This window comes from Oreochromis aureus, linkage group 18, assembly GCF_013358895.1.
Source record: "Oreochromis aureus strain Israel breed Guangdong linkage group 18, ZZ_aureus, whole genome shotgun sequence".
Taxonomy (NCBI): Eukaryota; Metazoa; Chordata; class Actinopteri; order Cichliformes; family Cichlidae; genus Oreochromis; species Oreochromis aureus.
In genome coordinates, this window is record NC_052959.1 from 2,489,681 (window position 1) to 2,509,307 (window position 19,627).

Sequence of the window (19,627 nt, forward strand, 5' to 3'; positions counted from 1 at the left end):
GCTAATTATGTATAGTTTATTTCCAACTACATGGAGCGTGCTCCATATAGGTTATGTCAAATATGGAACTGTTTTTTATTTTAAAATAAAAGTCTCAAATGAATTTACAAATATTAAATCTCTCCATGATGAAGACACCCCTCTGCCCTCTAAATTGTTATCCTGACCCTAGCCCATGGCCTTAAATGTTATGTCATTCTACTGAGGGCTGTTGTGTGAAAAGCTTGCAATCATCGGGTCAACAAACTCAAAATTAAAACAATACATTTTTAGGAGGTTTAGAAGGTTTGTATGGAAAACACCAATCCTAGAGATACGTTTTAAAGGAACAGAAAAATAACTTCTTCAGATTAGCTTTTTTTTCGTTTAATGTGCTCTTTGTAATAAAAGTGGACCACAACTATCAGCTAAAATCGAGATTGTGATAAAGAGCTTTTGGCGATGATTCTATCTGACATGCTGTGGCTGACATTCAGAGCCTGAACAGGACCAATGTAGTAAGTGGAGCAGATTACGGTAAAATGCAAACATTTTACGAAATGAACACCCAGGTTTTGACTAGAGGTGCAGACGTGTTGAGCGTGTAACTTTGTGTGCAGACCGCAGGTGTCCTCCCTGTCGCTCTCTCATTATGTCATCCTAATCAGTATCAACACATTTCATTTTTTAAAAGTTAGTTTTTTCCTTCGTTTTTTTTTCTTTTGTCTTTTTGATGAATTTCGTGTTGTAAAATAAAAATATCTTAAAAGTCAAGTCTGCATTGTTGTCGTTTATTTACAATGACACCATTATAATATAAATTATTTACATGTTGTATATAAAAGAAAGCCTCGGATGAGAGGGAAAAACACTAATATTTCATCTTTAAAAATATCGATTTGAAAAAATCCCATTTGCCACATAGAAAACAGCCGCTCTTTTAACACCGTAATACTTTAAGGCAGAAACTTTTCCAGGTGCCTAACTCAATCCCAGAAAATATGACTGAGGCTTTAACATAAAATAAGAAAGAAGTCCAAACATTCACTGCATCGTAACAATACGATTTGGTTCGGAGTCGGCAAAGGTGTTCAAACAGAAAAATTATTGCAGGAAAAATAAGTTATGTAAACACCAGCGCGCGGCTGAATGTTTATTGCATTTAAAAATAAGAGTACAAAGTATCTTCGTTAACAACAACAGGAAGTGTGTTCTTGAACATTCTCGGGTTGCGTGGAGGCCTGCCACAGGATGATGCGGTTTGATATGAATGGAAATTTTAACTATGGTCTACTGGCTTTTTAAGGCGATAGTTTATTTTTCGAAATGTCGTTGGCTTTCGGGAGAAAGTTAAAATAATAATAATAATAATAATAATAATAATAATAATAATAATAATAATAATAATAATAATCGCTAAAATCAGAAAATTCAAAACGGGTTGTGTTCATTTTGGTGTGCATCTACTGGCTGATATCTGAGAGCAATTTTGCTACTAAACACTGGTCACCAGATTTAAAGCACACCTTTAATTCCAGACATAGCATGAGTTCTCACATTCCTATCGGCATGACAAAGCAAGAGCAAAGAGGAAGCAAGAGGCGCTGAAGAAAATGAGCACCGTGGTCAGAAAGTACAGTAAGACAGGGAGAACACAGCGGACCGTTTGTCCACGCCACAGTTCCCGGAATGCAACAGAAAGAAATCTTTGGATATTAGCTCAGAGTTTTCAGACGGGGCTGCAGTGCGCATGATGCTTGATCGCGTGATCACCTTCTCTCGAGCCCGTCGTGGTTTCGGCTGCAGTTGGGGCCATTTTCCTCCTCTGCAGGCCCACAATATCAAAGTTCTATCGGCTCTGCTTTTTCTGTGCGGGCAGTTAGGCCACACTGCAGCGCGATCACTGTCACACATGGTTTGTTAATTTTTATTTTTTTAAAAATCCACGATTCGAAATCTCATGTGGGCACGATGAAGTGTAGCAGGCACGCAGGTAGGATGTGTCACATGACGCTGTCACCTACTAAACCAGGAACATGGCTCCTCAGCTGTTGTCCGAACACCTCTGACCCTGTTTGTTCCGGGTTTCCATCTGAGTGGAATCCCCAGCCTGCAGCCAGGTCACAGTAACAGAGGTCTGCCAGCGACTTTAAACTAATTCAAGCTGCGGAGTACACTTAACTGTTTTAAAAGTAGTTCTTAAAGTCGTTTATTTATTTATTTTGATTCTACCTAAAGATATTTTATCCCATACTTCGATGAGACTGAAATTTATTATATGTCTTCTCGGTCAATTTTAACAGAGCAGCATTAATATTATTTGTTCGCAGTCGTCCGCAGATATTTCCGTTGGACCCTGAATGCCACATTGGTCGCGGTTTTAGGCTCCAACGAGAGAAAACGGTGGAGATTTTGGCTGACATGAATGCGGCTCCATCTTGACTTGAGCTGGGCCTCGTCATATCTACAGCCCTGAGTACACAGTATACACCCATAATATCTCTCTCACAAACAGGGAGAGAGAGAAGACTGACAAATGTCACGTTATTGTGGCTGTGTGTCTGTGTGTTGAATTGAAATATGAATGCTGGTGATTTTATTGCATGTTCAGAGAGTCAACTGTCATCCTCTAGTCGCTGTCCGACTTGGCGTCCTTGGCTGTCGAGTGGTTGTACAGTCCCTGCGCCATGAGATGCAGCGCCAGAGAGTTTTTATTCCCGGAGGCCTTCTTGATTTTGGCACGCTTGTTCTGAAACCAGATTTTGATCTGAGACTCGTTGAGACCGAGGTCCCGGGCCAGGCTCTGCCTCCGTTGTTCGGTCAGGTAGCGGTTGTTCTGGAACTCTGTTTTTAACCGCTGGAGCTGCTCCGCGGTGAAGGCCGTCCGGGGCCGTTTGTCCTCTTTACTCGGGGTCGGCGCTTTCTTTGGTTTGCGAGATCTGGGCCCTGAAGTGGAGCGGGAGTGAAACAAATGACAGGGAGTGGTTAGAGTCAGTACTGTGGACTTTTCACACGTCATATTCTTACACCTCGGCTGTACTTACAAAATGAAACGGGTTCAGTTATGAGTGGAAAACGTCTCTGTTCACATTTGCGCCAAATTAGCCAAATTTATCCTCACGGCCAGGGCTCACGTGACCTCCTGACAAAGCTGTTTAGATCCGGACTGAAGAAGAAAGTCACCGACATGGGGCTAATCAAGTTGATTAGTTTTTAGTAAGTCTAATCTTATTTTAAAGGACACATTGGTCACAACCTTTAATTCCATCCAACTGGATGAAATGGACCACACTGGGCATTAAGCACAGCTTAATGCTGGAGGAGGAGAGGGTGCAGATGGGGGTGGGGTTTGGAGATGAGGAAGGATGGGGGCGTTGGGCGCCTCTTTCCTTCTCTGTAACATAGGAACTCTATTTTTTAAAAGTACTTTTCTTTTGTCTCTGCACTGACATTGAAGTGTTTCTGCCGTGGTGGGATCAGGTGGACCATCCATGAGAAATGATTGAACTCAGTGTAAAAGACAGTAGGCATACCTGCAGCAGCCCATCAGTACAGGTGCACATGAAGCAGCTGCGCTGAAGGCCTGCGACCACTCTGACGTGCATCGGGACGCTGTAACGTGCGCCGGGGTTCAGGTAACCGGACCGGTGCGGGAACGGAATCATGCGAGGGAGGCTTTCCATGAACTCGATGAACGCTTTTTTCTTTCGATTCATCGATTTAAATAAATAAATAAATAAATAAATATTTTTGTTATGAATAAATAAAAATAAAAAAAATAAAAACTCTTCCAAACGTGTCTTCGATACATGACTACGGTCTCTTTCTGTGCTCGGCTGCTGTGCTGTAGCATCGTTTTAGCAGCTGACTGAGTCTACATGGTGACAAAGGAAAAGTCCAAGTTTCCACGCATCCGCTGACTGAATGAGCCGAGCCCGCTGCAAACTTCCACTTTAGATCCTAAAAACTCCCAGAGGGAGGGGGACAGGCTGGAAATAGGCTTCACCGCGATGTACCATAACGTGAGGGAAATGCTCCATTTGCAAACATTTACTACGCAAATGTGGGGGTTCTTCTTATTATTATTATTATCATTATCATTATTATTATTATTATTACAAGTGAGATAAAATTAAATTAAATTTACTTTGAAACTGTGTTCTTAAGCATTTTAGATTGAACCGACAGACTTTAGATACACAGCCTTCACTTTTTAGACTACCCCATTGTCAAAAATATGCTAATAGAATATTAACAAAGACGACTGGGGAACAATGGCGTTAACTTGGTTTTACTTCACTTCAATATCATTTAACTTTACTTTCGACTCATGTTTAATTTCGTCGTTTTTTCAGAGCACTTTCTAGCCGTCTCGTGGATTTTGTCTTTATTTTAAAGCTAAATTCAGATTGAATTCTGTACAGAATAGAAACGAGTTTCCAATATGCGTCTAAATTCATGTAAAATCTGTGCTCAGACTGCTCCTGTCATTTCAGGTTTAAAGTATGAAATTATGACTCTAACATCAGTTGTGCTGATTTAATGATGAGTTGTTACAAGTGATGAGTATATTATATGAAGGTGGGGGGTAGAGGCCATTACTTCGGCAGCTGCTGAGAAAATGATGCAATAGCAGCTTTTTGGCTCCTTCCTGAAATTCACCCTTCAAAGTGACTCTGAATTGCAAAGAGGAGCTGTCTTTCCCTTCTTTTGCTTTTCATGAACTGGACCTGGATGAGGAATGTTTTTACTAACCTGATGACGGACGGTCCGAGTAGCGAGTACAATACACCCAAGCTGGCCACAGCATCGGCTTGGCCGCTGTGGCAGTGCTGGCCTGAGGGCTGTGGCAGCGGTCATTAGCCGCCACATCACGGGCCACCACGCCGGGCCTCCTGGCGTCAGTGTCCGGATGCTGGTCTTCATTCTCTCCCGGGTTCTCCTCTTCTTTGCCTCCTGCTCCACCCTGCCGAGGGTTAGCACTTTTGGGAGGCTTTCTCCCTGTCAGCTCCTCTCTTTGTATGAGCCCTCCAAGAGCGTCTCCCTGCCGATCCGGAGCTCCATCCTTCCTCTTCAGGCCGAAGTCCGGCCTTAAAATGTTGTCGATGTAAAAGTTAGTGATCCTGTGAGACTGTTGGTTGCCAGGTGGCTGCAAGAGGGGCAGGATGGCCCGGTTGGACTGCTCCCCGGAGTCCCGTGGGCGCTCTGGGTCTCGGCGAGCATTTCTTTCCATTCTGATGAAGCCTGACCAGCTTCAGCACCTGCTCCCTTCCACAGCGTAGTGACTCCAATATCACTTTATTATCAATTAATATCTATATTTGTCGCCGCAGCGAGAAGAGCGAGTTGGAGCGTGGCGCAGTAGTTTGTATTGTTTTCTGTGCAAACACTCCTGTGGGGAATATGACAAAGGAAAAAAAAAAAACATGCTTCAGTTTGTGCTCCTCACTCCTCGACCTGCAGCTCACCTGCGTCACTTTGAATCTCATAAAACTCCATTTCGTTTGTTTGCTTTGTTAAATCACTCTTTTGATTTTCTTGCTCCCTGCACACAATTACTGACGCTCCAGCAGCTCCAAGTGCGCTCATCAAGACGCCGCTCAAATACTTTCACTACTGATTTTTGGTTTTCATTTCTGATTGGCTGCGAGACGCTGCGATGACGTTGTACTACGGGTCGTTCAGACACGTGCCTCCGACCAATAGAGACAGAGAGTTGGTGTCATGTGAGGTTCCGGAATTCCCGGGAGGCGCAAATTAATCCAATCCACTCAGTCACTTTACGGTGCATTCAGGCTCCAGCGGAAAATTCCACTTCTCTGAATGTTTGCAGGTTCCGTTTGACCTCTGGAGACACAATAGCAGAAACAATACTCAGAAACTGGTGATGACATTATTTCAGTTCCACACACCTCCTTATTATCTCATAACAACTACAAGACAAACAGATAACGTGGACAGACACGAAGAAAGAAAGCTTTGATCTTCCACGCGTTACCAATTCAGATCAAACATCCCAATGGAAAACACGGAGCTCAGCAGCTCCATTTCCACGAAGGATCGAGAGGCTAGGCTTCCACTGACTGGGTTAGTTTCCTGCTCACACATAGTGATGAGCGGGGCTGGCTGTTTGCTCTCAAAAGGTTATGAGCACACCTCTTTGGCTGTCATCTTGGAAAAAATAATTCATTTGCAATATCCTACAGAATCCTAACCGGCTGAAGGCCGACTGCTCACTGCCATGACCTGTAATGGAAATGCCGCGCAAAGTTTTGGTGACTCGCGGGCTCATTTTAGCTCCTCTCACAGAGCCTGAATGCAGCACAGGTTAGCATCAACACCTAAACACAAACAGCTTAACACCGATTACCGGGACCAAAGCGTGGGTCGGGGTTGGGTAGGCCTGTGGGGCTGCCGGCGGTGTTGGAGGTCCGAGAGACAGTCCGCATTCTGACTGCCTGAATGATATTATTATTATTATTATTATTATTATTATTATTATTATTATTAACAACAACAACAACAACAACAATAATAATAATAATAATAAATTAATGATAAAATGTGCCTTTACAGCAAGCTTTAATACCTCAATGTGTGTGTGTGTGTGTGTGTGTGTGTGTGTGTGTGTGTGTGTGTGTGTGTGTGTGTGTGTGTGTGTGTGTGTGTGTGTTTTATGATAGTTTCTTGTTCATGGTGCGTACTTTACCCCCGCATAACATTGTTTAAAGGGGCCTGAGGGCCGATCTTCCTCCCACCTGGGTGAAGATACAGTAAAACAGAATATAGGGATATATTTTCATCTTTGGGATATTTTTCAGTGAAATGGAACCAAAAAGGTTGTTTTTTTGTGTTTCTTTTTCAAGTCTTTGGAAAAATATTCCCAAGCGATTTTTTACTGTTCCGATCCATTAGTCTTTTCTGTTTCGCCATCCTGCGTAAATATACGCGCAAAGTCGTGCAGGGACGCATGTCTCTGTGCCCTGTGGGAGCGGGGCTCATTTTGTTGAAATTTTCAACAATGTAGTGGAATAAAGCGTGTAAAAGTCACTCATATAAATACATCAATACATATTGTCACTAACTTTAATATCCACGTGCTATTCAGCAGAAGAGCTCCCAGTTCATAAACATGACCAAACACACGGAGTTCTAATGTAAAGCCAGCACTATAGCTGCGATCATTCATCAATAATCTCTGACAGTCCGATGAGTCTGTGTTTTCACTGATTTAAATGTAAGCATATTTCAAAGTAATTACAAAGCGATTGGAAGCACGCTCAGTTCATTCCGATCCAACTGCTACAGGAATTTTCTAGTGTGCGAAAGTTGGTTCAAAAAGAAAGAAAGAGAAATTGTAGCTTAATACAATAAAGGAACAAATAAGGTGGAAGTGAGAAAGTGATCCACTGAAGAAAAGTTGAAAGCGAGAAATGTGAACGCGGACACACGCACATGCGCTGTAGTCACACGCAGTTCGAATATTTAGCAGCTTAATAAGGTGAGCAGGACTGACACAGAATCCAAGTGCACTGTGGGAATTTTACAACACGTGAGAAATTCTTTTTTAATTATGTACTGATTTCTTCAAAGGTCTTGTGAAGCAATGGTCTTGAGTAGTCAAAGTAATAATTTTCTGTCTTCAGTTGAAATAAAAACATTAAACTCAGTGCGGGATATGACGTAGTGAAGTAAGAGGCCTCAGTTAGCTGGGCGGAGAGTAGAGCATGCTGGGCTTTTAGCGTTGGTCACATGAGGTTAGTCACACACACAGACACCTGCAGGTCGCTGTGTTTCTATTCTTTAACTTTGTGTTTTCATATTTGAAACATGTTAACAGACTGAGTTACAGTGTAACAGGGTTTGACTCTGCTTTTGATGTCATTTCTGCTCCCATTAAAAATGCACTAACCCGTTTTCTATAGATAGTTATGAGTTATCATATTTTCGTTGCCGTCTGGAACAAATTCGGCATCTTGTTAACATAAACAGATGTTATTGAATACAGAAATGAATCAGTTTCCTGTGGACAGAGCTCTGTCTGATAGTCACCTGCTGGCAGCTTTACTCCAGTGTCTTGAGCCTCATCTATGACGACTTAAAGACGTCACCCTGATGACCTCACACATAAACATGCAAAGAGGTAAAAATCATATGCGTTTCAGAATCTTGCACTGATCAGTGGTGCCTTTGTTTTTGTTTTTTTCATTTGATTAATTTTTTGATAGACAGAATCCTGTTTTATCACTGAGTTCATAATAAGTGGTATCATTTGAATTGGAATATTTCTAATATCCCTCTGTTTTGTATACCAATATAATGTACAAAATATTGGATAACAATCCTGCAAACTCCAAGTTATAATGTACTATTTGGAATTTTCCCTGGAGTGATATTAAATCACAAGTGGAAATTGAATGCTTGTAAAATATGAGCATAAAGTTTGTGGTATTATTTTTTCCCCTTCATTCTTTATCTGTGATCCGTTGGTGAGTACAAGGACTCCTTGATACATATCCCAGCCTCAAAAACTCCTTGTTTCACCTCAGATCCCCAGATTTTTTAAATAAAAGATACAAACTAATGCCAGGCAAAAGCTAAAGAACTTTGATAAGTGTGTGGGAATCAGAGCTCTAATATCAAAAATAAAATACCAGCTAAACTGGTCCATCTCACTGATCAGTAGCAGCATTTCTACAATAATTTATCTGTCCCAGCTTTTGGATTTCTTAAAGTTGAGCGGCAGGCTTTATGAAACTGTGTTTGTGCCCAGATGAGCCAGAAGACAAAGCAGAGGTCAGTCAGGACCATCAGCTTCTTGTCTGCCTTTTCAAAAGCCTCCTGGAGGGGGGAAAGGAGTGAGGGGAGCTCTAAGGTTAGAGGACACTTCCGATTCCTCCCTAGCCGCTTTTTTTTTTTTTTTAAGTAGGTGGTGGAGGGTGGTGGTGGTGGGCTACAATAATCACTCACACTTTGACTATAACTTATCGCTAGCTGGGAATGAAAAAGCTAGCTGAACTGTGACGTCCATTATCATGAGGCAGAAAAGCTCAAAGCTTTTGTTTCAGTCTAGCATGTACAGGGCGTTATGATGTCACTGATATCTGTCACAGATCACACCGAATTGTGGATTTCTTGATTTTTGGACAAAAACCATTTTTAAACAAATATGAAATAAACCATTAAAGCATCAAGTCATCGTCAGAAGCTCTCTGGCCATTCTTCCTACTTACTGAACGCCGAAGATGAGAATTACAAAGGCAAGGCTGAGACGTGAATATTAACATTAGTAAATGCATCACAACTAAAAAAAGAAAGGACAACATATCAACAAATTCAGCAACTGCTCCAACTGATGTGAAGCTAAATTGGTCACACTGGGCTTTGAAAAACACTCCTCACTGTGAAAACTTCAATCTTTCTAGGATGCTGCATGCTGGCTGAGATTTAAGCACAGTCCATGTTCTGAGATTTACTTTTGTTAGCCCCACAGAGCAGAAAAATCGTTCATGTATCAGATGACATGTCACAGAGCTGTTAAGTGTAGCAAACTGCACTTAGAGTGGGAAGTTATGGAATTCTGATGATCTTTTGGTAAAAAAAGAAAATAAAATTCACAAGTATTTCTTTGTCACTGCAGATCTGACTCCCACAGCAATGGACATAACCTACATGCCCAAACTACTGTTTATGGCTTCAGTACAGTGTATATGTAGCTCAAAGGTAGCATAAATAATGCTGGATTTATGTGATTTTTAGAACACAAAAATAAAATCATTCAAAAGTCAAATCTGTTTTTTAAATGCATTTACCTGAAGAGGTCTGCTTTAAATAAGAGCCTGCATCTTTGTCTAATGGCTCAGTGGGTTTGTATTTATCTGCATCCTGGATGCAGACAATATTACTTACACAGTTTTAGCTGAGATTCAAGCCCCTGTTTCCCTGTAAACCACACTTTTTATTGTGGAATAAAATAATAATACAATTTAAAAGGCACTTAGGCGAGGCAAGAATGTGTTTGATACAAATGACTCAGCAGTCATCAGGACAACACATAGTGTAATAATCATTTTCCTATTAAAGGTCAGAAACAGAGAAAGCCAGAAATCTTCAGCCTCCTTTTGAAGAATAAGAGCCATACCTGGACACTCTCCTCATCCTCTGCTCAGCTCGTCCAGCTCTACTTAGCTCTGTGTCTTCCCCTTTGGCCTCTGACAGCATCCTCAAAAGCTGTGAGCAGGCTTTTTGCTATCATTTACCACTTTAATCCTCCTGATCATTGTGCCATGGATAAAACCAGTGTGAAAGAAGCCCACAGGCCAGACTGATGGGCCTCCTGAGCTCTAGGGGAGCTTGGCATCTTAGACAGTTGCTTGGTCCTGCATGAGTTCACAGCAGTGCTGACTGACAAAGGATGGTCTTGCTCTGTTGCTCTTTTAATTTTAAGGGCTCCTCTGCAGAAGAAAAAGCACGCAGCACACACTGAGTTCTGTGGAAAGACACAAACCAGGGACAAAAGCATGAGCTGAAACATCTACCTATTGTTAATGTGTTCTAAAGGACAAGGAGAAAGTTTTGCCTGTGTGAATCCAGAGTTCCTCACACATATATTCCTTATCTTATGTGGCAGAGTATAACAGAAAAGACTTCAGACTTTAGGAAATGACTAAAGAAGTGCAGAGGGAACCTCATTAAACTTATTAACGTGTAGTGAAATTAGTCACTCTTCAGTTCAGTTCAATTCTAATTTATTTATATAGCACCACATCACAAAAACAGTTGCCTTAAGGTGTTTTATATTGTAAGCTAAAGACCTTCTACAATAACATAGAGTAAACTCCAACTATCAGATGACCCCCTAGAGCAAGCAGCTGGGGATAGTGGTAAATGGAGTAGTTCTTATAGACAGTGTTGGGGAGTAACGGAATACATGTACCGCCGTTACGTATTCAGAATACAAAATATGAGTAACTGTATTCCGTTACAGTTACCGTTTAAAAAGGTGGTATTCAGAATACAGTTACTTTGTTGAAATAAATGGAATACACGGCGGTACTTCCCTGTTTCATATTGTCGCGGGTCAGGACTGTTTGGGTTTGTTTGACAGCTACGTTCTGTTGTTCCAGGCGGCAGCATTACGGTTGCCACAGGGTGACTCTCTCTCTGCGTGTTTCCTGGGTGAGAGAGCTTTTTTTGTTGTTGTTGTTGTGCTAAGCTAAAAGGCAGAATGCTACAGGCATGGCCCTAAAGAATGTAGCCTGATGGGCAGTGTAGTCCGTGCTGCAGGAGAATGGACTGCCATACCCGTTATGTGTCTGTGAGCGAGGGAGGAGAGAAAGGAAAAGTCCGAGCTGTCACGGAGCAAAAACGGGAGCTGGAAGCATGTAAATATAATAATAACCACTGCAGCCAAGAAGAGTGCCTGACGAGCCCATTTGTAAGTAAGCTATTAAGACTCAACTGTACACTGTGTTCGTGTTTTCCTCCGGAAAAATAAGTTCCGTTGGAGAAGCCTTTCAACGCCTCTCTCTGTCTCCCGCAAGCAAAGTTGACCCAGACAACAAAGTAAAGCTAGTTTTCGGCTACCAGCCTGACATGAACCCGACGTATTAGCCAGAGGTCCCTTTACTACGTTTCGGAGCCGCGGACCTTCAGTAACAGTAATAAATCACAGCAATAGGACATTCATGTAGTTGTAAACAGCATGATAATATATTAAGTATTCAGAATACGTTACTCTCATTGAGTAACGTAACGGAATACGTTACAGAATACATTTTGGGGCATGTATTCAGTATTCTGTAGTGGAATACATTTTAAAAGTAACCTTCCCAACACTGCTTATAGATCACTTTCTACTCTACAGAACTTGTCTCATTCACACAAGCATGTTTTTCTATGCGCTTTCTATCCAACATTCACATGCATTCATACTCTAATGAATGCATCAGAGAGCATCTTGGGGTAGTATCTTGCCCACAGAGACTGGGGCAGGCAGGATTGAACCACCAACCTTCCGATTAGTAGGCGACTTGCTCTGCCACCTGAGCTACAGCCACCCCAAAAACCCCAAAAAGTGGGAGGGCAAAAACTTGCTTTTAACAGGAAGAAACCCCAGCAGAACCAGGCTCAGGGAGGGGTGGTCCTCTGCCATGACCACTTAAATAAATAAAATTGAATTGAAAGTGGAATTGAATTATTAATGACAGTGAAGCAGAAGGCTTTAATGCAAGACATTTACCTCACAATGAAAGAACAAAAAGAGAACCGCTGCACATTTGTGATATGACCTTGACCGATGAACAACCATTTCTGTCCACATTCTGTCAGCTTTCTACCAAACATCACTCAAAGGCAATTATTATTCCAACAAAATATCATACTTGAAAATGCCCTAATTAAAACTGTGTTACTCCATATCTTTAATCTGATTCTGCTGATTGAATCTAGGTGGCAGTAAGTACCACTTTCTGTAAAACCCTGGGGAAGTTTTCTATTAGACAATCTCTTGCTTCTTTCTCTCTTCTTTGGATCTTAGAGGTCATTTTCTCTTTTTCAATTAACATCATTATATTAAAATGTACTGTTTCTCCATTATGGTCTGACAACATTTAATCTACAGAGAATACAAAGTGGATAGAGGAGGTCTGGATGGATATGAGTCTCCTTTACAACACATGAGAGGTCTACATTTCCTTCACACAGGTACAGCAGTGGGAAAAAGTGTTTGCCCCCTTCCTGATTTCTTCTTTTTTTGAATGTTTGTCACACTTGCATGTTTCAGATCATCACACAAATTTAAATATTAGACAAAGATAACACAAGTAAACACAAAATGCATTTTCTAAATGAGGCTGTTTATTATTAAGGGAAAGAAAAAACAAACCTTCCTGGCAATGTGTGACAGAGTGATTCAGACTCCACACAGAAAGGCCCCAGGTTAGAGTGAACCCCAAATTTTCTTGCTGTGAGGCAACAGTGTTAAACATTAAAACTGGTTTTAGAGTTTTCCAATTATGCTGCACAAGTCTCAGAGTAAGCCTTTCAGAGGAATTATACCTATCTTTAGTTCATTACTAAGTTAGAGTTAAAGATTGGTGATTTTTTTTTCTTTCTTGAGACTTTCCATACAACTACACAGTAACACGCCACCAGTTTCACTTTAACTGATACAGCTTCACTTAACAAAAAGACACAAGACTGGTATCAGTGTTCTCATTGAGCTCACTGCAAGAAAACAGATTAATAACATTTCTCTATGTTTAAAACAATTTAAATTTATTCTGAACCATCCATCTCCTTATATCTAGGTCCGGATTGTGGGAGCAGCACTCTATGCATAGATGCCCGTACAGATCCACCTCCCTCAGCTTTTCCTAGGGCACACCAAGGCGGATTAATCAATCTGTTTATTATTGTGGGAAAAAAAATGGCAGCACTTTGTTAGGTTTGTACACATTTTTATCAAAGTTTGCTACAATAGTATGAAAGATGAAAGATATTCCATCAATCCAGAAAAATACAGAATATTTCTCTGTCTGAATGGGTTAGGGTAGGGTTAGCCTAACTCCCTAACCCTAACCCCCTCAGAATTTTACTTGATGATACTTAGATCCACTGACTGAATTCCACCTTCATACCACCTTTATACCATCTAGAAAAAAGACAGTATAAATATAGAGGATGGAAATCCCCAGAGCAACTCATAAAACAACTGCATTCAACCAGTTGTGTACATCTGATCAGCTGATCACAGCCTGTACATTAAGAAAATCTACTGGAGCTCTCCATAGAAATGATTGTGAGTTATTATTCTTTTCCCCATGCTGAGCCATTACAACCAGTTTTAGGTTCCCCCACCTAGGTGGTTTATTTGTGCTGCCAGACACTCGTGGAGTGCAGTCAGCTTCTTCAGCCAGTAGGCGTGAACCATGTTGGGGCCTGGTGCTGTCTAACTCTTCATACTGGAGACCCTTTCATGGATGTCTGCCGCTGTGATGGTTACTGGACCCTGTTCAGGGAGGTTGCTGTGGTCTGCCCTCAGATCCACTAGCCACTTAGCATTGCTGTTATTGGTTGCGTCCTTCTCCCATATGCTCTTCCAGTATTGCTCCGTCTCCAGCCTTGGTGGTGCTGTTCTCATATTGTTCCCTTGCCACTGAGAGTACACCTTGGCTGGTTCTGTGGAGAACAGCTGGTTTACTCTCCTGCCTTTGGTCTCTCTGGTGTACCTCCTCAAGCGGCTGGCCAAGGCTGTGAGTCGTTGCTTGGCAGTTTCCAAGGCCTCAGGTATGGACACCTTGCTGTACTTCTTAGGCACCTACTTTGTTGCACCTTTCTGCAGCTCCAAAATTTGGCTAACCTCCCTCCGTGCTACCTTGATCTTAGCCTCTAGTCTCCTTCTCCAAGTAGGGTATTGCTCCTTTTGGCTGTTCAACTTGTAGCCAAGCATCTCACTGATCACTGCTGCCGTGGTGTAGATCAGCTTGTTAGTCTCGGTAATGGTGGCTGTAGGTATCATCCCTAGTGGGGCATTAACATCATCTAGTAGATCTTCTGAGGGTACTGCACATAATCTTGGTAACCGGCTACGGGAGATCCAGGTTTCAAGCTTCTCCATGATCCTATCTTTCAGGTCAGTTCCTCTCGCACTCAACGATCCTTCTTCTATCGCACTTGGGGCTTGGTAACCAATCTCGCATGGGGGTGATGATATCTCCCCCCTGACCTGGCGTCCTGGCTCCCCCTTGCCGGTAGTATTCGTGTTGTACCTCGTCAATCTCTAGCAGTGAGAGCAGTCCCTTCTTTCGAATGTTGGAACACTGAGCTACTAGTGGTTTTGCCGTCAATGTGGATGTTGGGTATAGAAGATTCCATAGGTAAAGCAGCTGGATAGGGTAGTGGTAAGACTACATGCATTTGGAATGGAGAGTCACAAGTTTGATTCCTGCCTGTGTCCCTCTGCTGACAAAGACACAAGGGGAGCCTAATAGACAACAAACTAAACTCATTGTAAGCAAGCTCAGAGACATAGTAAGAATGAACTCAGTACTAACTAGTTAAACCTTAATTCTAATAATACCAAAACACTCATAAAATTACAATGAACTGACAATACTGTGACCCAGAAACAGGACAAAATTGTGAAGCATCAATGCCAAAAATTGGGATTACATTATGAAAATTAATACAATTTTTATTTTGAATAACACGTAGAAGATGTGCAACTTCTTTTGATTTTCCAAGATGTGAAGTCTTATGTTTTATTGTTGATCATGAAGTCTGAGTTATTCCAAATTTGGGAGTGAAGACAGGGAAGCTGTCGAGTTGGTAATCTGTCATGTTTTCCAACATGCTGACAAGAGCTGATGTTACGGATAAGCTGTGAAAAGAGCGGTGTTTCTTAATTGTCTGACTGATAAATGGGAGGTCTGAAAAAAGTATGTCTTGGCATAGTGCTTATTGAGTTTGCAACCAGAATGAATCAGACTGAGTGTTACTCAACCATTTAATAAGGCTGTTTAGTTAGTCACTTAGTTGATTAGCTAGATGATGTTTGGTGCTTCTAGACTTCCTTGAGATTTGGGTTTTTGGAAATTTGAAGATTGGTTTATCTAACATCCTAGCTTGTGTTAATTTAGGAAAAATGTAGTACTGATGAATATCTTTGAATATCTTTGAATACCTCTTATCTTTTAAGAGGTGTTTAAGTTAATATAAAACTACATATCACTTCTACATATACAAAATACAATTCTAATATATATGTGTATATATATGTAGAATTAGGCAAAGGCTTCCCTGCTGAGTCCTTGATTATTGGGATTGTAGTTTTTTCTTTGTTTTGTCAGATATTTACGAGGTTTGTTATTGTATTCAAATTTGTCATGTCTCAGGTGCTGTAGAAGAAATTGTGCCTTTAGCACATTTTCCTAAATCACTTAGAATAATTTCAGGTTGCATAGATTATTTCTAGTGATTTTATTTTCTCTTGCAAAATATTTTTAAATTCTGTGTCTTTCTTCTTTTGGTAGGATGAGCATAAAATGATCCTGCCCATTAAAACAGCTTTCCTAGAGTAAGACTGGGCAGGCATTTGGAAAATAGCTTATATCTATGGACGATGTCTACTCCCTCTTGAAAAAATGATTGAAGTTAGCAGAAATGTTTTAAAACGCCATCTGGTGGATTATTTTTGTTTAAGTTTGTCATGAAGCTTAAAAGAGACAGGAGCGTGGTCATTAACCGCTCTTGAGTGGAATTTTGTTTCTGAATTATTCTAGATGAAGACAGTTGCTGGTTAGGAAAAAGAATTCTCAGTGAGGAATGATGGAGTTGAGAGAAGTGTGTTCTCGATCATCTGATGTAACCTCCAGCCATCACAATGGCCATACTCTTCTATGTATTGTCTTAAAATTACAGTGAATTGCCATGTACTATTCATGAATTCAATGGGGAGACAGTACAACTGGATCAGCAACAGTGTGACACGAGAGCACTGAGAAGATTTAGTCAAAAGCCTTGCTGCAACATTCTGAAGAACCTGAATATGTTCCAGAGAATTTTTGCATTTCTATTGATTACTGAGGACATAAATAATTTTGGACATGACACTTTTTGCTCAAATGCAAATAAAAGCTAAAAAAAAAAAAAATTCACACAATGATGCCTCTTGTCTTGTTATCTTTTGGAAGATGCCTGCATCATTTCCTGTATAAAAAAATAAAAAAAAACTTGCTGGTTGAATAAAAGTAGCTTTAAGACAAAATTTGCCAGGGGTATGAATAATTATGGGCTTGACTGTGTATGATCCTCAGGTGATAAGCAATAATGCAGCTGTCAAATGGCTCATCCAGTCACTGTTCCCATTGCTGTGTTTCAGTTTGATCAGAACTGAAGGTGACGGGTGGGAGTAAAACCTGAAACCAGCATCGTGTAATGACAGGCGGTGTGTCTAAAGTAATGTCTACATTTTGTAGCAGCAAGGTCAAAAGGCAAAATTCTACATCATTAATGTAGCTGCCTCTAATTATTGCCCTGAATTGGTTGCGACTCAGTTTGTCAAGGTTTCTTAGCACTGATGCATCCGTGATTCACCATGCAGCATGTGTGTCTGCAAACCAATAGAACTACTTGAGCGTTTGTACTTGACAGCTGCTTAGGCACCTACTAATGAATGAAGTAACTGATCAGCAGAGGAGCAAACTGAAGACGGAATGACATCGTGGAAAATCAGAATTACACATCCTTCAGTAGGAAAGCACAAGGTTTCGAATGGTGGTTGTGACAGAGTACAGGCCCACTTCTCAACATGTCAGCTGCCAACACTGACTGACATGGTCCACAGTACACAGAGGTACTTTTAAATCATATGATCACCAGAATGGCATACAACAAAACATGTATAAGTTGTTACAAATGCTTGAGTGAGAAAATTTGGAATGAAACATGTATATCTCATATTCAGTTTAGGTCATTAGCCTAACTTCACAGCAATTGTTATGGCTTTTTATTATGATAAAGAGCCTAAAATATTATCCTCATGACGAAGGACTTACAAATCACACTTGTTTCTAAGATTTGGCCAAGAATTTGCAATTTTATTATTAAAATATTAGAAAATAAATAAATCTGGCACTTAGGTTCCCATATCTTCATCAACAACCTCTACACTCTTTAAATAATTTTACACCTGGATTTAAACTGGGTACATATCAGATTAAATTCACAGAATTAGATACTACAAAACTTTCTCTGCATAAACTGCACTCTAAGACACAAATTACACAGACTTCTGGGACTCCCAGTTTAAAGCACATTTAGGAAAACAGCCAGGGTCTGGTTAAAATCTAGCCAGAGCTGCAGCTGTTGGACTAAAAGCTATTACAGTATGGTGAAAACTTATTTGCCCCCTCGCTGATTTCTTTTTTACATTTTTCTTTCATATTATATTATACAAAGACAAATAAGCTAGTTGGCCCTATTTGAAAAAGTAATTGCTTTCAAGCATGACTGCCTGTTTACGGTTATGCAAGAGCATGTCAGTCTGTTCTAAGTCTCAACTTTGACTAGGCCATTTCAGAACCTTCATTTTGGATTTTGGAGTCATTCAGAGGTGGACTTGCTGGTGTGTTTGGGAACATTGTCCTAGCTGGATGTTTCTTCCTGTTAAAAGGGAGTTTTTCCTTCCCACTTTCGCTAAAACACTTGCTCATAGGAGGTCATATGATGGTTGGATCTTCTTTGTTTTCTTTGTATTATTGTACAGTCTTTCCCTTGAAATATAAAGCGCCTTGAGGCAACTGTTGTTGTGATTTGGCACTATATTAGAATTGAATTGAATTGAATTGAATTGAGTTAAACCTTCCAAAAAGTTAAACTTTTATCCACAGTCAACAAGTCCACAGAATATTTCCCTAAAAGTCTCAGGAATCATCACAATGGTTTTTGGCAGATGTGAGATGAGCCTTTTTTTTTTTTTTGCCAGCAGTGGTTTTCACCTTTTCGCTGGAGGAAAACATATCTAATATCTAATATCCAGTGTTGGGACTAACGCGTTATTAAGTAACGCGTTACAGTAACTACTTTATTATTGTGGTAACGAGCACGGTAACTAGTTATTATGCCAAAACCAGGAACGCGTTACTCGTTACTGGGATTTAGATAGGCTCGTTACTCGTTACCGTGTGGTGGATATCGCGGAGCTTCCACAGATTCAATAACATTAGCAAGTGGTGGAAGCCAGCAGGTGGATGAAGGAAAAGGAGGCAAGAGGAGAGACCCAAGCGCCGCCGTCCACGTGTCAGGTGAACTGAACTTCAGGTAAGAAGTTATGACCTGCAGTCTATCTGGGTCAGATATAAACCAAGTTTAGGTGGAGTTTATTTTCGGTATGCTGACATTTTCGTATCGTGCTAGCTAGCATGACGGAGTTTCTATACAGGGTGGTGCTATGTTACTGATGTTGAACTTTATTTTGTTCATACGGTTAATTATTAGAGTTGCCAACCGTCCCGTAAAAACAGAATCGTCTGGTATTCAGAGAAAATATTACGCGTTCGTACTGAGGTGAAAAGGAACACAGTTTGTCCCGGACTTCAGCTACAATGAAAAAGACACAAAGCTGAAGCTGCACAGCTGCCTCTTCTTCTCTCATTCTCTCCTGTTTCTACTTCAATCACGAAACTGAACAATGATCAGCTGATCGGCTTTTCTCTCTTGTTTATTTATCGCCCACTTTGCGCCAGAAAGAGGAAACCAGCGGATGTCGCGTTAAACAACAGCAGCACGTTTAAGCTTGATCAGCTGTTGTTAGAATTTATTTAATATTAATTTCTAGTATCAGCTGATGTTTGCTGGAGCCACAGCTGTAAAGCTGCTGGTCATGATATCAGTTTGGTTATCTGGTGAGAGGAAACATGCAGATGAAACCAGGAGATGTCCTTACTGAATCATCAGAGCTGAACAGGTGATGGAGAAACAGGTTTACCTTTTAGGTGACATGGATGAGTTGAAGGAAGTTATAAACTGTTTCTGAGAGACAAATAACACCAGCATCCTTTTCTAAGTAGCTGACAGCTGGTAACTGTGCAGGGGTGGATCTAGCAAAGTGTTGCCAGGGGCCAGGTAGGGCATTAACAGGAAAGGG

The 19,627-nt window shown here is 40.9% G+C and overlaps 1 protein-coding gene across 1 annotated transcript; it reads right to left on the bottom strand.

Annotated features, from left to right (window-relative positions):
- Window positions 1–1,492: 1,492 nt before the first annotated feature.
- On the bottom strand, window positions 1,493–5,212 carry en2b (engrailed homeobox 2b). The gene is made up of 2 exons (XM_031736326.2): window positions 4,735–5,212; window positions 1,493–2,925 (listed from the first exon to the last, which is right to left on the bottom strand). Exons 1-2 carry the CDS (start codon window positions 5,210–5,212, stop codon window positions 2,609–2,611), a joined length of 795 nt encoding a protein of 264 aa, XP_031592186.1. The 3' UTR covers window positions 1,493–2,608.
- Between the last annotated feature and the right edge of the window lie 14,415 nt (window positions 5,213–19,627).

What these genes read in the sequence shown, in the direction of transcription:
- en2b (XM_031736326.2), bottom strand. Translation starts at nt 5,212, where the DNA reads ATGGAAAGAAATGCTCGCCGAGACCCAGAGCGCCCACGGGACTCCGGG. An exon ending in CTCGGACCGTCCGTCATCAG is followed by an intron (nt 2,926 to 4,734) that starts GTTAGTAAAAAC and finishes GCTCCACTTCAG; the next exon opens with GGCCCAGATCTCGCAAACCA.